The sequence below is a fragment of the Pithys albifrons genome, chromosome 7, assembly GCF_047495875.1.
Source record: "Pithys albifrons albifrons isolate INPA30051 chromosome 7, PitAlb_v1, whole genome shotgun sequence".
Taxonomy (NCBI): domain Eukaryota; kingdom Metazoa; phylum Chordata; class Aves; order Passeriformes; family Thamnophilidae; genus Pithys; species Pithys albifrons.
The window spans coordinates 56,751,823-56,768,516 of record NC_092464.1 but is presented as its reverse complement, the minus strand read 5'-3'; the positions used below and the strand labels follow the sequence as shown (position 1 = coordinate 56,768,516).

The following is a 16,694-nucleotide window of genomic DNA, read 5'->3' as shown; positions in this document are numbered from 1 at the left end:
GAGGGGATGGTGGGAAAGGTCTGAGGGGAACGGGATAAAAGGGGTGGTTGGATTCCCACAGTGAGCGGGAGGGGAGTGGGACCCCTCTGAAAACAGAGTGGGGCTGGAAACTGAGGACTGGGGACAACGGGAAAAGGGATGGGGGAGGTCAGAAAAGTGGGAAAAAAGGGAGGGTTGGACCCCCAAAACTGATCAGGAGGTGGATGGACACTGGGGGCATGACTTGTAAGGGGTGGGAGAAGAGGGAAAGTGTGAGCTGTGACCTCCAAACTGATCTTGGGGGGGCTGGGGATTGAGGGGACAATGGGAAAAGGGAGGAATAGGCAGAAGGGTGGAAAATGGGGATTGGGCTGGCAGGATGGACAGTCCCATGGGGGTCTTTGGGCAGAGGGGGGATTGGAAAAGGGGGCTCTGGGGTGTCTCCCTGAGCTCCCAACCTGTGTGGGGTGCTGGGGCTGCTGGAGAGGGGGAGGCACCCTGGGGCAGGGGGAAAATGGAAGGCTTAGGGTTTATTTATTATTACAAGTGATCAGATAAAAGATGTCAATCAAAATTATTTACTACACAATATAAATGCTAAACCTACCAGCAGTATAGTGTGAGACAGGACAGTGCACCATCCTAGAGCAACTGATGAAGCAATTCTACTAAAGCTATCACAAAAGAAAGAATTATTAAGTAGAGATTAATGGAATTCACCCAGCCCAAGGGACCTGGGGAGATCTCTGCTCTCAGCCTCGAGGAGTGACCTTGGTGGGGGTTCCCACCCTAAGGGAGGAATCTCCACACACACACCCCAAAAAGGGATATGTTGGAAGAACCTGCCCCTGTGAAAGGGGATTGGACCTTTAGAGTATAAAGGGATTGACTGACAGTCCTTTGACTCCTGGGGTTGCCTCACCATCAGGATGTTAATCTGGGGTTGAAACCAGAGTGGAGTCCCCTCAGCCAACCACTGACACATCTGCAAACAGGGCATCGTTTGCTTGGACATTCCAATGAGGGATGCCCTGGCACAGGCCTAAAGCCATCAAATCCCCTCATCCCAAAGGATTTTCAAGGTCAGGTCTGTGTCCTGATGGATGTTCCTCCCACTCTGTTCACCCAGGTGCCTACAGGGAACCAGGAGGATGAGGAGACCACCAGCCAGGTGTTTTCCCAATGTGAGTCACCAGGAATGTTGGTGACCAAGACTCTACCCTAAGTGGGTCACCAGGTCTTTACCCAACATGGGTTACCAGGTCTGTGCTCAATGTGGGTCACTGTGGATCATTCAACATTGGTACTCCAATGGGTGATGGAGCTGGAGCAGCAGACGAAGCTCTTCCCACAGTTGGGGCACTCTGAGGGCTTCCCTTATTGGTGGGTTCGTTGGTGTTTGGTCAAGGTAGAGCTGTCAGTGAAGCTCTTCCCACACTCGTCACACCTGTAGGGCCTCTCCCCAGTGTGGATGCGCCGGTGGGTGACGAGGTAGAATTTGTATTTGAAGCTCTTCCCGCAGTCGGTGCAGTGGAAGGGCCTCTCGTCTGTGTGTGTGCGCTGATGGTTGAGGAGATTGGAGCTGGTGTGAAACCTCTTCCCACACTCGGAACACTCGTAGGGACGTTCCCCGGTGTGGAAGTGCCGGTGGGTGACGAGGTGGGAGTTGAGTTTGAAGCTCTTCCCGCAGTCGGTGCAGCGGAAGGGCCTCTCCCCGGTGTGTGTGCGCTGATGCACCAGGAGATATGAGCTGCTGTGAAACCTCTTCCCACACTCGGAACACTCGTAGCGAGGTTCCCCGGTGTGGATGAGCTGGTGGGCAACGAGGTGGCAGTTGTATTTGAATCTCTCCCCGCAGTCGGTGCAGCAGAAGGGCCTCTCGTCTGTGTGTGTGCGCTGATGCAGGAGCAGATTGGAGCTGGTGGGAAACCTCTTCCCGCACTGGGAACACTCGTAGGGCCTCTCCCCAGTGTGGATGCGCCGGTGGGTGACGAGGTTGCATTTGCGGTCGAATCTCTTCCCGCAGTCGGTGCAGCAGTAGGGCCTCTCCCCGGTGTGTGTGCGCTGATGCACCAGGAGATATGAGTTGGTCTGGAACCTCTTTCCACACTCGGAACACTCGTAGGGCTTCTCCCCAGTGTGGATCTTCTGGTGGCTGATTAGGCTGGAGCTGCATCTGAAGCTCTTCCCACATTCCCTGCACGTATAGGGCCGTTCCCCAGTGTGGATGTGCTGGTGGCAGATCAGGTGGGAGCTCTGGCTGAATCCCTTCCCACATTCCAAACACTTGTAGTGCTTCTCCCTGGTCTGAAGCTGCTGCTGCACCATCAGGTCAGAGCTCTGGCTCAAGCTCTGGTCGCCTTCCAAGAACAGGCTTGGGTGTTCCTCCTCACAGCACACTGGGCTGGGTTTGGAGCTTCTCCTCCTGGGGCATCTCCGTGGCTTTTCCTCCCCACTCACTTCCTGTACCCTGAAGTCATTCAAAACAGCCTCTGCCAGCAGGTTCTGCCGGGGGGATTTGTCCTCCATGCTCTCGGTGCTCAGCTCGGGGCCTGGGGCAGGAAGGAACAAGGACAGGCAGGGCATTTGCCTCCAGCCCACAGGGAAGGCCAAGGACATCCCCCCAAACCCGGCCCCGGCAGGACGGCGTCGGCAGCGGGGTTGTCCTGCAGCCGGGGCCATGCTGGGCTGGAAGATGCAGCACAAGAGAGGGGCAAAGGGGCACTGACTTCCTCCTCACCTGCCTGGGGGTCCCAGGGCATCTTCCTCTTCCTCGCAGCCTCCTCCTCCATCTGGTCAATGTCTGGGAAGGAGAAATCCTGGTCTGGGGGAAAAACAAGGTGTGAGTGCCTTGGCTTGGGGGATCCTCTTGCCCAAGTCCATCTCTAAAGTCACCAGGCATAAAAACCTCCAAAACACCAAAATTCAACCCAAAGCAACCCGTGATTATACTGGGAGACACTGGAAGTGCCTGGGATCATCTGGGGAATGTCTGGAACCATACTGGGGCTGACTGGGACCACAGTGGGAGCAAGTGGGACTACACTGGCAGGAAACTAGGACCATACTGGGGGCAACTGGGAGCAAGTAAGAGTGACTGGATCTATACTGGTGGCTACTGGGCATGACTGAGACCATGGAGGGACAGACTGGGATCATACTAGGAATGTTCTGGGGCAACTGAGTGGGATAAAACTGGGAGGACTAGGGAGAAACTGGAACCATGCCGGGGGCAACAGGCATCATACTGGAATCACACTGAGAGCAGCCAGGACCATGCTGGGGTTGACTGGGAGATACTGGGAGCAAATGGCATCATGTTGGAGGTGACTGGGGTCATACTGCCTTGACTGGGAGCATGCTGGTGGCAACTGGGATATACTGGGACTGACTAGAACCATAGTGGGAGTAAAAGGAAGCAACTGGGAGCATGTGGGGGGCAACTGGGTTAATGTTGGGAGATACTGGATGCAGACTGGGGTCGTACTAGGATCATACTAGGAGTGACTGGAATCATACCGGGAGTATCTGGGAGTGACTGAAAAAAAAACTGGGGGCACCCTGGGAGCTAATGGCATCATACTGGGCTAATACTGGGAGCAAGTGGAACCATGTCGGAGGCAACTGGGATAAGACTGGGAGAACACGAGGGGGAGCTGGGCCCACGCTGGGGCAGACTGGGATCACAGTGAAGGGGATTGGAATCATACTGTGAGTGACTGAGATGAGACCGGGTTGGGGGGAACTGGGATATACTGGGAGCAAGTGAGAATATGCTGGAGGTTACTGGGACAGCACTGAGAGTGACTGGAAGGGGCTATGAGCAACTGGAATAATGCTGCAGGCAACAGAGAAGGAACTGGGAGGAACTGGGACTCACTGGGGGCCATGTACTAAGACCACAACTGGGGCAACTGGAATCATAGAAAGAACAACTGGGCCTATATCGGGGTACATAGTGGGAGTGTCTATAACCATACTGGGGGGGACTGGGATTGACTGGTAGTTACTGGGTCTAAACTGGGGCAATCAGGGAGTGACTAGGACCCTCCTGGGAAAAACTGGGATCACACTGGGACTGACTGGCACTATTACTGGGGCCAATTGGGACCATGCTGTGGGCATGTGAGATACAGTGGGAATAGCTGGGCTCATACTGGGAGTAAGTGGGCTCATCCTGGAGGTGACTGGGCACATACTGGGAGTGACTGGGCTCTGGGAAGCACAGAATGGGCAGCAGGGGGAGGACAACCCCCCTCCCACTGCTCTGCATTCCCAAAATCCTTGTTGCCACTTCCTGCTCTGGCCCTGAACACCAGATCTGCTCTGGGATCCCTTTCCCTGGGGACACCTCCCTGCCCTCTCCCCACCTTTCTGCCTCTGGAAATTGGCACTTTGGAGCCCCATCCCATTGTTTTCTCCATCCCTTCCCTATTACTTTTGGGATCCTCCTGCACCTCCCTTTCCTGGGCTCTGGGAACCCCCTGTCCAGCAATTCCCAGTTTTCCAGGCCCCAGATCACCCTTTCTTTGACTCCGGGATCCTCCTGCCCCCCCTTTCCTGACCATCTTGCCTTTACCAGCCACTGGATTCCCCTTTTCTTTGGCTCCAGGGACCCCCAGGCCCCCAATCCCAGCCATCCCAGCTCACCTCACCCCACACCCCCTTTCTTTGACTCCAGGACTCCCCTGCCTCACCTTTCCCACCCATCCAACCTCTCCCACAGTCCTTTACCCTGGCACCCCCTGGACTCCCCTTTTCTGGGCACAGAGACCCCCTGCACCCCCCAACCACCTCTCCCCAACCCCAAGTCCTGCATGTTCTTCACTTTGGGATCCTCCTCAGCCCTCATTTCCAGGCACTGGGATGCCCCTGCACCCCCTTATCCTGCATCAATATCCCCCTGCACCCCCTTTCCTGGCCAACCCTTCTCTTACATTCCCCACACCCCACTTTTCCTTGACTCTGGGACCCCCAGGACCCCCACTCCTGCATTTCCCAGACATCAGGCACCCCTTTTCTGAACACTTGGGGACATCTTGAACGCATTTTTCTGGCCATTCTGGGTCTCCCTACGCCATGATCCCCCTTTCCTGACATCGGTGACCCCTGGACCCCCATTTTCTAAGCACAAGGTTACCCTGGACCTCCCATCCTGCTTATTCAAGCCCCTTCACCCCCTCTTTTCTTGCCCCTGTGACCCCGTGGAAACTTTTTTCCCCAGCACTGTGTCACCCCTGCACCCCTAAGATTCAGCCCAAAACACCAAGATTCAGCCCCCAAAAAACCTTGCCAGAAGGTCCTCCTCTCTGGTCTCCCCACTTTGGGGTTTGGGGAGTCTTCCCTGTCTGGGCTGTTGGGGGTCCCACATGTATTGGGGGTACCCCCTCCCCAACCTGTCCAAGAAGGGCCTGACCAAGGCACACCAACCCCCCCAAGGGGGGTCCCCACATCCCCCCGCCCACCAAGGGGCTCTGCTGGGAACCGACACCGGCACCCCTAAAAACACCGCCCGGAGACCCCCCAATAGCCCCCAAGGGGCATTGGCGGCTCAGCTTTGGGGTCCCTCAAGTCCCACCCATCCCCCCGAACACAACCCAACCCCCCAGAGCCCCCCCAGGCTATTCGGGGCTCGGCTCGGGGGTCCCGCAGCACTTTGTCGGGGCCCTTTGCCGTCCCTGTGTGCAGCTCCGGCCCCGCCCCGCGGCAGCCCCAGCACGGGCTCCAAGGAGCGGCACATCCTGGTGCCCTTGGGGGCTTTGGCCGGGCCCATCCCGGCTCTCGTGTTCCATGGCACAGCCCGCAAGGCCCTTGGGGGGGCAGCGGGGGCACTGTGCAGTTTGGGGGGCCCTTTCTCCTTCCCACCCTTTTCTCCCGCTCACCAGAATACTCCTCGCGTGCAGCTGGAGCGCCGGACAAAGGAGGAAAAGGAGGAGCGTGGGTGTCCCCTCCCCTTGTCCCGGGGGTGTTCCTGGGTCAGCCCCAGCCACCCCATCGGCAGGGCAGGCCCTGGCGGGGCGGCCGGAGCAGGTTTAGGAGCAGGTGTGGGCACCGGGCTGAGAGAGAACAGGTCTACCCGCCGGACTGAACAGGTTTACCCACGTGGTCACAGGACTATGAGGGAACAGGTCTACCCGCTGGACTGGGTGAGAACAGGTCTAGAACAGGCTAAAAGAGAACAGGGCTACTCGAGGGATGGCGAGAACCAGTATGCCTGACGGACTGAGAGAGAACAGGTCTACCCGCTGGACAAAGAGAGCAGTCCTTGGTGGACTGGGGAAAGGTGCACCCGACGCAGAGAGCAGGTCTACCCACCGAGCTGAGAGAGCAGCTCCACCCTCCGGACTCAGCGAGGTCTCCAGGACGTGCTGACAGAACAGGTCTGCCCAACGGACTAGAAGAGAGAACAGGTCTACCCGCCGGACTAGGAGTACCTGCTGGACGGGTGTGCTCAACGGAGAGAACAGTCTGTCCGCCAGACTGGGAGCACCTGCTGGACTCGGGTGTACCAAACAAAAAGGTCTCTCCGCCGAGCTGAGAGAGAGAACAGGTCTACCCGCCGAGCTGAGAGAGAGAACAGGTCTGCCCGCCGAGCTGAGAGAACAGGTCTTCCTGCTGAGCTGAGAGAGAGAACAGGTCTACCCGCCGAGCTGAGAGAGAGAACAGGTCTACCCGCCGAGCTGAGAGAGAGAACAGGTCTTCCTGCTGAGCTGAGAGAGAGAACAGGTCTACCCGCCGAGCTGAGAGAGAGAACAGGTCTACCCGCCGAGCTGAGAGAGAGAGAGAACAGGTCTACCCGCCGAGCTGAGAGAGAGAGAGAGAGAGAGAACAGGTCTACCCGCCGAGCTGAGAGAGAGAACAGGTCTACCCGCCGAGCTGAGAGAGAGAACAGGTCTACCCGCCGAGCTGAGGCAAGCCTACCAGAAGGACAGACAGAACAGTCTCCCCGCCAGGCTGAAAGAACAGGCCCGTCCTAATACACGTGGGTCCCCCGGCAGCCGAAACAGAACCCTAAAGTGGAAAGACCAAAGAAAGAGAACTTCTGGGAGGGATTGTTTGGTTTTATCTCCATATTTTGGAGTGGGTTTTGGCTGAATCTTGATGTTTTGCAGTTTTGACATCTGTGAGGGATTTTTGCCTGACTCTCGGTATTTTGGAGCTTTTCATGGACACCACATGCCTGGTGACTTCTAGAGATGGGGAGCAGAGAGGGGCCATAGCTGAGCTGGGGGACCCCCGGCAGCCTGGAGAGGGGGCAGTGTGGAAAAGGGGGAGCCCCAGGGCCCTGAAGGGGGGCCTGGAGAAGGGGGAGCCTGGACAGCGGGACCCCTGTGCATTCGGGTGGGATGAGATGCCATCATTTTTGGTCCATGACTGGCCTTGCCACCTGCCAAGTGATAGAAAAGAAGAGCTTGTAACTGGGACTTGGGCCTTGAAGGAGAAACATTTTGTGTACACTGAGAAGTTTCCAGCTTGAATGTTACACATTGGCTGGTTTCAGCCTGGAAACCCCATGAACCCTCCCTGAACAACTGGTCAAGGAACTTGGAAGGTAATTAACAATGAACTAATTTTCCAGAAAAATGCACAATTTTAAAGGCAATTCCCTCAGAGTAGCTGTTATTATATAGTTTAGAAGGCCTTGAACTGACTGAAAATTGCACTGGGCTTTACTTGCATCTCCAAAGAATTAGCAAATAAAGAAAAGAATGTTCTGAAACATGTAGGGGGTGACAAAAGCAGTGGATAAAACAAAGGAAGTGATTTAGAAATTAAAAATAAAATATTGGAAGAGTCTGGTGGGGAAAGAAAATAGTAATTGAATATCCTGAATAAAAAGTACTTAGAGATCTGGGAAAAAAATAAAGAAATAAAGAAATAGTAGTTTTTCTCAGTGCAAAAGGTTTTTCCTGGATGTTGTGGGTTACAAATGCTGATTTGGAAGTTGTAACAACATATAATTATAGTAACATTTTAAATACTATAATAGATCATAAAAATAACACAGAGAACTTAATGCAAAAATTGACTATTTTTGAACAATAAGGTGGTATTTCTACAGGCATTGAAAACATTGACACTGATATTTAACAACAAATGTGGTGCCCCAAATTTATCTGGGAGATAAATATCCCTTAACTCTCCCTGAGATCTCTGGGACAAGTCTCAGCACCATCTGCAGTCCCTCAGCTCACCAGTCTGACCTCCCTCGGGACTTCATTGCTTTGGTCCCCAAGCCCAGGGCTGAGGGCAGAGCAGCACCAGAGGAGCAGAAAGTCCCAGCTTGGCCCAGGAAACCAACACAGGGACTTGCCAATCATGCAACATAAATCTCCCATTTTCTACCAGCTTTTAGAATCCAAAAGCTTTGCCTGGGGAACTTTTGTCGGGACCTGTCGGGACCTGGATTGTAATGAACTTTTTAAATTTAATTCTTTTCAATGTTGATGTGGGACTGGGGGAATAACTTGGAGCAGCCAGTGACATCCACACCCTCAGCTGGTCACATTTCCCTGGGACAGAAAGAACTTCTCAGACTCAGAGTCTAAAATTACAGTTCAGGCATCAGCTTTTACCCACTGAGGTTTTCTCTCCTGGTTGTGAGGAGAGTGAAATTGGGTGTGCAGACTGAGAATTGATTAATCCTAATTAATATTTACACCCTGGACCTTCTCATGGCTGGAGCTGCCTGAGACAGAACACACATATTTTTGAGTTTTCTTCCTGTCACCCAGAAGTCAAACTGTGGAACTCAGTCCCTCAATTATCCTTTTCCATTGGCACATCACAGGCCTGAGACACCACCCCAAAATGTGGAGGGGCAGTTTTTAATGCCACACTTTTCAGTGCTTTCAACTGGGGTGAGGGACTGGAGCAGTTCTAGTAAGATATAATTATAATAACATTGTCAAATACTATAATAAAGAACATAATAATTCTGATAAATTCATGTGTCAAATTGACTTTTTGAGTGCTGAGAGCACTTGAAAAATAATTTGGTATTTCTACAGATATTGAAAACCAGCCCTAAAACTACACTTAAAACCAGCACTAAACCAGCTCTTCAAATGTACTAAAACCAGCCCTAAACCAGCCCTTAAAGGAGCCCTCAAGGAGAAATAAGTGAGCCCTAAAGCAGCCCCAAACCAGCTCTAAATTAGCTCTAAACCCAACTCTAAACCCAGACCTAAATCCAGCCCTAACCCAGCCCTAAACTGGCAGGGGGTTTGAGCTGGATCCAAGGCCAGAGGAGGAGTTGGGTGTTTAACTAATTCCTCAAGCTCAACTCACAGAACCCCAGGATTGTTTGGGTGGGAAGGGTCCTTAAAGCTCATCCCTTTCCAAGCCCTGCCGTGGGCAGGGACACCTTCCCCTGGCCCAGGTTATTGGCACGTTTTCCTCTTTCCAAGCACTGAAGGATTTACAAGATTTCCAAATCAAACCTCTGACTCTCCAAAGTCTCGGCTCTGACTCTCCAAAAGGTGCCCAAAAGCTGCAGAACTGCAGGGTGTGACCCTTCCCCCCTAACCAGGCAGGGCATTTGGGGGTTGGAAATGGTTTGGGGGGTCTGTGCGGTGTTTTGGGGGTCTCTGACAGGTTCTCTGGGGTGTTTTAGGAAGTTCTGGGCTGTTTTGGGGGCCTCTGGGAGAGTCCTGGGGGTTGGAATCTGGGGAGTTTTGAGGGGCTCTGGCCGGTCCAGAAGGGGATTTGGGGCATCCTGGGGTAGTTTTGGGGGTCCCAGGTGGGGGGTTCGGGATCTGAGGGTGCTTTGGAAGGTGGGGGGTTGGTGGGAGGGCCCTGAGAGCAGTCCCGGGGTGGCGGGAGGGGCTTACCCGGCTGTTCCACGTTCTCCGTCACGGCCCACACGGCGCGGGGGGTCCCGAGAAGGAGCTGCGGGAGGGACCGGGGAGAGCTCCGGGAAAGGGACCGGGGAGAGCTCCGGGGAGGGGACCGGGGAGAGCTCCGGGAAGGGGAACGGGAAAAGCTCCGGGACAGGAACGCGGGAAATGCGAGGAGTGACGGCGGAAATAACCAATAGACACTCAGGACGGAAGAGTGACAGGCACAGCAGCCAATGGGCGTTCGGCGCTTTCTTCCAGCCCCGCCCCGCTGGGCCCGCCCATCGTTTCCCGGGCGGAACTTCCCCGCCCGCCCCGATCGGCAGAAGAGCCCGGGCAGGGCCGGGCCGGGTTAGATGGGGCCGGGCAGGGCCAGACAGGGCCGGGTAAGGCAGGATCGGTCAGTCCCGCCGCGGTGCCCCGGGCGCTCCCCCCGCCGCAGCCCCCGCTCCGCCGCTGCCGGGCCGGGCCTGGCGCTGGGTCGGGCCCCGCGGGCTCCGCTGCTGCTGTCGAGGGCCGAGGGAGCCGCGAGCGGGGCCGGGCTCGGCGCTCCGAGGGGATGGGCAGGGAGGGGCTGCGGGGGGCACAGGGGAGGCCGGGGGGGTCCCTGGGAGCCCGCAGGGAGCAGCGAGTGCCCTGCGGAGCCGCCGAGATGCTGCCCGGGCTCTGCCAGCAGATGGATCCGGGCCGGCTGAGGAGGGAGATGCGGGACAGCTCGGGGGGCGCGGGGGCCCTGCCTGGGGGCGGCACCCACGAAAGCCGCTCTCCCTCCCTCTGCCAGCGGGCAGGGCAGGGAAAATCCAACGGAGGGCTCGGCCCTTGGCGTGGGGAGCGGGAGAGATCCCTCCCCGAGCACCAGCGCGGGCAAATCAGACTCCCAGTGGGCGTGGGAGTTAAATTGGTACTGCCGGAATGAGAGCAGGAGAAGGAGAACTAAACCCGACCAAACCCTTCTCCCCACCCCTCCCTCCTTCCCAGTTCTCCTCCTCCCCCCTCAGCGGGGCAGGGAGCTGGGAATGGGGGGCCCAGCCAGTTGTTGGTGCTGCTGCTCAGGGAGAGGGGTTGGAGTCCTTGCCCTGCTCCCCTGTGGGTTTGGGATTATCCTCTTTTATCCTCTTTCTTGATGCTGAAACAAACTGTGGAAATGTCCTGATTTTTATTTCCCATTTTTTCCCCCCAGCTTTTGGATACATAAGGAAAAAACCCATTCTACCTCTATAAACAGGAACTGCTGGAAGGTTCCAGGGCCAGCCCAAAACTGGGCGTAACACCCAAAAACATGAAGGAAAAGGAGGGGACAAGGTTGGGAATTGGTGGTTGTTTCATGAAATGGTCCAAGTGTCTCAAATCTGGGGAAAATGTGAGTTTGGGGGGTGGAAAATGAGCTGGGGATGGAGCCCCTGTGGCTTTTTCCATCATGTGGTTGGGTTTGGTTTCCTTATTAAACTGTCCCAGCTGAGCCTGTGGGGATTGGCATTTCCCCCTTGGATTGTGTCCCCCAGCCCAGGGTGGAGCAGAGTGTGTGAGCAGCTGGGAGGGATCAGCTGCCCCCGGGGTTAAACCAGGCCGGGGGGGGGGGGTGGGGGGTGCTGAGCACGGGGCTGGGACCCTCCCAGCTGCTCCTGCCCCGGGGACACCCTCAGCACCAGCCTGGCTGTGCTCCCGCCCAGGGCACCCTGGGCAAGGCAGAGCCCGGGGGGATGAACGTGCCCCGGGGTCCCAGCGCTGCTCCGGAGCAGGAGGCAGTGCCAGCCCCTCCCGGGGCCAGCCAGGCCTGGAGCCACAGCCTGGCAGCTGGGCAAGGCCAGCCCGCAGGGAGGAAGGGCTGGGGAAGGCGCTGCCACCCCTGGGGGGGCACAGAGGGGACAGGGGCACCCTCAGCTCCTCCTGCCACCACCTCAGCTCGGACAACACCCCGAGCTCCCGGGGCCTGCACAGCTCCTGCTCCAGCCCAGGGCTTTGCCAGGATGCTCCTGTGCTCCTAAAATACAGCACAGAGAGCTGATAATGCCCCCAGGCACTCACAGCTCTCCTCAGCAAAGGAAAACTCATCCCATAGGAGTTATCCTTGTAATATTTGTAAGAAAAAATAAAATTAAAAAAAACAGAACAAGGATCAACTGACACAGAGTGGAAATACCTGTGGCTGCTGCTGTCCAGTCAGTGGCAACTGCAAAGGGTTTCTGTACTTATTAAAACTCTATAAACCCCCCAAATCAATGCCCAGCAGGTGTTCTTACGATCACGACAGTAAATAAAATTATTCCCAGCCCCTGCACCTGGTACTTCCCCCACAGGTAAAGATTTTCCTGGTGAGGACCCCCTGCCTGTGTTTGCAAAGGGAAGACCCAAAAGGATGTTTTTCCCTGTCCAAATGCTGGAATTTTCAATAAGGTTTCACTGATGCAACATTTTGTTCCTGTCCCCCATCCCCAAATCCCTCCTGCTCCAGGCTGCAGCTTGGGGCATATTGGAGTGGAAACCAAGGGGTGGGAAGGGGGGGAAAGAGGTGATGGAAGCACAGAAATGTCTCTCCCTCACAGATTTCCCCTCCTTTCCTCTCTCCCAGATTTGTTGACTCCCACCCACCCCCAGGCCTGTTTTGGATCAAAGCTCCAGGAGATTCCTCTGGGTGGGGGGACAGCAGCTCCCAAACCCCTCCCAAGGGCCCCTCCAGCCCTTCCCCCACCGGCCCCCAGTGGGTCAGGGGGATAGAACCCACCAGCCTTCCCCACCCAGAACCATTTCCCAGCCCTGGGCAGGGCCTCTGCTCCAGGGAAAGGCTCCTTCTCTCTCCCAGCACAAGAGGGCAAAGAAAAGCAGCCCCAGCTGTGGGTGCTGAGCAGCAGCTGCAGCTCCAAAGCTGTTCCTGGGCTGGGAAGCAGGAGGGGGATGCAGATGCTTCCTGTGCCCTCTGCCCAGTGCAGAGGGAGGGGCAGGAGGGGCAGAGCTGGGGAGGGCAGAGGTGGTGCTGGGGCCGGGGGTCTGTCCCTGCAGCAGGGCGGGGACACCCCTGGCTGTGCTCAGAGGGGCTTTGCTCACCTGGGGCTGCATCCGGGGCTCTCAGGGACCCCTAATCCTGACCCCCCAAAGGTGCTGCTGCAGCAGCCCTGGAAGCAGCCCTGGGACACACCCCACGGGGGTGGGGGGGAAGAAATCCCCGGGAAGGGACGTGGGAGGGTGTCAGGGGATTTTGCTCCCTGTTCATCAGGTGCTTGAGGCCACCAGAGAGCAGAGCCAGGAAAGGGCCTCGTTTGTTTGTGCAGGTGATTGTTGGACAGGGATGGCAGCGCTGGTTCCCACATTCCCTTACTCAGCTCCCACATCCCCCCTGAGCGTCTGTCCCAGCCCCATTTTCTCCGGGCTCCGTGTGACCCTGAGCTCTCCCTGGGCTGTCACACCCTGTCCCTGCCTTGAGGGGACCCCGGGGGGGTGGGTGACCTGGCAGGGGACACAGGATCCTGCACAGCTCCCGGAGATGCCGTTCAGGCTGGGACAAGCGGGCTGTCCCCTCTGTGCCACCCACCAGGACACTGCAGAGGGGGATGCCGAGCCCCGTCAGGGACATCAGGGATCGGGTGGGAAGGGGCAGCGTCCCCCCAAATAGCCCCTGGGGGCAACTCCTCTGCCAGCACAAGGGACAGTGCCAGGGTGGCCATCAGGGCCCCGAGGGGACAGTGGGGGGGGCTGCGGTGAAGACCCCCCCATGTTCTGGAATGCCAGATCCTGTTCAAGGAAGGGGCATGGAAAAAGAGGGTACTCAAGAGCACCTGTCATCCCCCCACCCCCAGAGCTCAAGGCAGGGTGTCCTGGGGTAAAGCTCCCTGGTGACACCCGCCACGTCCCTGCACATCCCTCTGCACAGGAGCAGAAGGAGCTCAGTGTCCCCCAAAACCCCTCTCCTCTCCCCTTTGGGGGTCCCAGCGTGGGACCCCCAATCAGAGCCTCGAGAAAAGCCCCCCCAGCCCTTCCTCCCTCAGTCTGGGCCTCAGTTTGCCCACCCTCAGCAGACCTTGGGGACCCGAGGGGTGGCATCACCCCACCCCCATCAGCACCCCCTCCAGTTCCTCTCCCCCACCAATCTGGGGGGCCCAGCAGACACGACCCCCCAGTCCCTGCACTCCGGGGGCACGGGGGGCTCCCCGCAGCCCCCACCTGCCCCGTCGGGCTCAGACCCTGCAGCCGTCCTGGTTCTGCATGTGGCGGCACAGCCGGGGGGGCACAGGGTGGGGACACAGACCCGGGCTGGGGACACGGGGCTGGGACACGGGGGAGGGCATAGGGAGCCAAAGCCCCGCTGACCCCACGCTGGCCCGGCCTGGGGGGAACTGGCAGCGGGGCCCGAGCTCCCTGCCCAGCCACAGCCCCACAGTGCGGGGGGACTCGCCCTGACGGCCCGGGGACGGCACCGAGGGGCCGGTCTGGGGTTTGTGTGCACAGGGAGGAAAACCGGGGCAGGGACAAGGAGCTGCAGCACGAGAGACTGAGAGGGAAAAACCTCCTCGCTCCCCAAGAATGGGGAAAATGAAAGACCAAATGTTGATACTGATCTCTAAGAGAGTCAAAAATATGTCAATAAAAGAGGAATAAAATATCAAGAATTAATGAATGAAATGCCTATTTAGAAATAGACATTAATGAATGAAATGCCTATTTAGAAATAGACACAAATACCGTGTTGTGGGGCTCATACCCGGCTGTAGAGCAGCGATTCAGCAGAAGCCCTGGGGCCTCTTTTCTCCCGCCCCCTAATTAGGAGCCATTTATTTGGCTGATTAACCACTGATTCATTGGTCCCTGACCCGCTTTATTCCACTGCCAGGCACAAGCCAGCACAGGCTCCACAGGCTGCAGGGATGCTGCGTCCTGCACAGACTTATGGCACTGGTTTTATTCGCCCCAAAATGGGAAAACAGCCCCAAATCCCTTTGGGTGAGCAGAGGAGGGAACACATTTGTGGCAGAAAACTCCAAAAATGTGTTTTTCCCAGCTTAGGAAGAACAAACCAAAGAGAACCGCGGTGAGACCCCCCAGCAGCTCCTATGCCGTCCTCACTCGAAGCCCTCCCTGGGGCGCTCGGCGATGGCTGGGCAGACTGGGAGTACTGGGAAGGGCCCGGCTCGGCTCCGGCTCCGGCAGCGGCACCGCCGGGTCGTGCTGGGGAGGGGCGGGCGGGGAATCCCGGCGGGAACGAGGAGAAGGAGAAGGAGAAGGGCCCTGGGGGAGCCGCCCCGCCGGGTCCCCGCCGGGCCGTGGCACTGAATGAGCCGCCTCGCGGGACGGGCGGAAGGGGATGGAATGAAATACCGAGCAGAGGGAAATACAACCAAAGAGCCGCCCCGGGGGGTCTGCGCCGCCCGCGCCTGGAAGAGCTGCCCGAGGGACCGGCGGGGTGGGGATGGAGGAAACTACAGAAAAGAAAATAAAATAAGTGAAACAAAACGCTGCACCGAGGGGTCCCCGGTCCCCCCCCCGTGTCTGAGGAGCCGCCCCGCGGGACGAGCGAAGTGCGAATACAAAGCACATAATGAAGGAAATGGACCAGAGATCGGCACTGAGGGGTCCCGGCCGGCACTGACGAGCCGCCCCGCGGGACGGGCCCTGTCGGGAGTCACCGGAGATGGGGGCGAGGTCTGAAGAGAATAAAATACAGAGGATAAAACAAAGTAAAACCCAAGAGCCGCACCGGGGGAGTCTCCGCCACCCGATAACTGAAAGAACTGCACGGCGAGACGGGCGAGGAGGAGCGGCGGTGAAATAGTCGCCCTGGGTGGGGTGCGGGAATAAAATGGAATGGAATAAAATATAGAAAGTAGAATAAAATACACTAAAAGAGCTGCCCCGAGTCACCGAAAGAGCTGCCCCGAGGGACCCGCTCTCGGGTGTTGTCAAAGGGCCGCACCGAGGGGAGGGCGAGGGGTGACTGGAATTAAGCACAGAGAATAAAATCAATAGAATCAAAAGCCGCGCTCGGGGGGTCCCCGCCGCCCCGGATCTAAAAGAGCTGCCCCGAGGGAGCGGGGAGTGTGAGGGGCTGGGGACCGGCACGGAGGGGTCCCGGCCGTCCCGTGTCACTGAAGGAGCTGCACAGCGGGACAGGCGAGCTGTGAATACAATCGATTAGAGACAATAAAATAAATCGAATAAAAACCTGCGCCGAGCGGTCTCCGCTCCGTATCTAAAAAGAGCTGCCCCGAGGGAGCGGCGGGGATGGCACCGTGGAGGTCGGACGGTGTTCGGTGTGCCCGAAAAAGCCGCATCACTGGGCGGGGACAGAAGGGCGGCACCGAGGGACGGGAAGTGTGAACGAAATACAAAACATTGAATAAAATACAAGTAAAGAACCGCACTGGGGAGTCTCTGCCGCCCCGTGTCACTGAAGGACCTGCACGGCAGGTCCTACGAGGTGTAAATAGAATAAAATATAGCGAAAAAATATACGGAATAAAACATTTGCGACAAGGGGTTTGTGCCACTCGGTACCTCAAAGAGCTGCCCCGAGCGATCAGCAGGGCGGCCCCGGGGGGTGTGAGGGGGCGATGAGCGGCACCGAGGGGTCCCCGCCGGCCCGTGACACCTTTTTATTCTCTTTTGCTAGTTGGTATTGCAACAAATGATGTTTGTGGTATTTTATGACTGTGATTATCTTAATTCTGGACATAGATCCAAAATGAACGGATACAAACTCCTGTCTGTTGAAACTCTTCCCAAAGAGGGATAAAGTCCACTTTAGGAATTTTCTAGAGAGGCACTAATAAGCTGTACTAGTGAGCGATAGAATGAGCTCGTAGAGCTGCAAGGGCAACAGCTCCAGGTGGGAACACACAGAGCTCCAGATGGGAACACGCAGCTGCTCTGGGCTGCAGGAGCTGGGGG

General features: G+C 57.0%; 2 protein-coding genes and 1 long non-coding RNA gene across 3 annotated transcripts in view; 2 read left to right on the top strand and 1 right to left on the bottom strand.

The window, feature by feature from the left end:
• The window catches only part of LOC139673813 (zinc finger protein 850-like), a 408,695-nt gene extending 398,708 nt beyond the window's left edge, over nucleotides 1-9,987 (bottom strand). Inside the window, exons 1-4 of the mRNA XM_071559632.1 lie at nucleotides 9,813-9,987; nucleotides 6,295-7,366; nucleotides 2,720-2,803; nucleotides 1,367-2,531 (exon numbers count right to left, since the gene is read on the bottom strand). Of these exons, the coding sequence (XP_071415733.1) occupies nucleotides 1,367-2,531; nucleotides 2,720-2,771 (1,217 nt within the window). The 5' untranslated portion in view covers nucleotides 2,772-2,803; nucleotides 6,295-7,366; nucleotides 9,813-9,987. The remainder of the gene's footprint in view (nucleotides 1-1,366; nucleotides 2,532-2,719; nucleotides 2,804-6,294; nucleotides 7,367-9,812) is intronic.
• The window catches only part of LOC139673827 (zinc finger protein 16-like), a 76,944-nt gene that overhangs the window by 17,944 nt on the left and 42,306 nt on the right, over nucleotides 1-16,694 (top strand). The gene's annotated exons all lie outside the window — the stretch shown is intronic.
• LOC139673918 (uncharacterized) lies at nucleotides 9,971-11,277 on the top strand. Its single transcript, XR_011698236.1, has 2 exons — nucleotides 9,971-10,204; nucleotides 10,999-11,277. It is a non-coding gene; the product is annotated as an uncharacterized lncRNA (long non-coding RNA).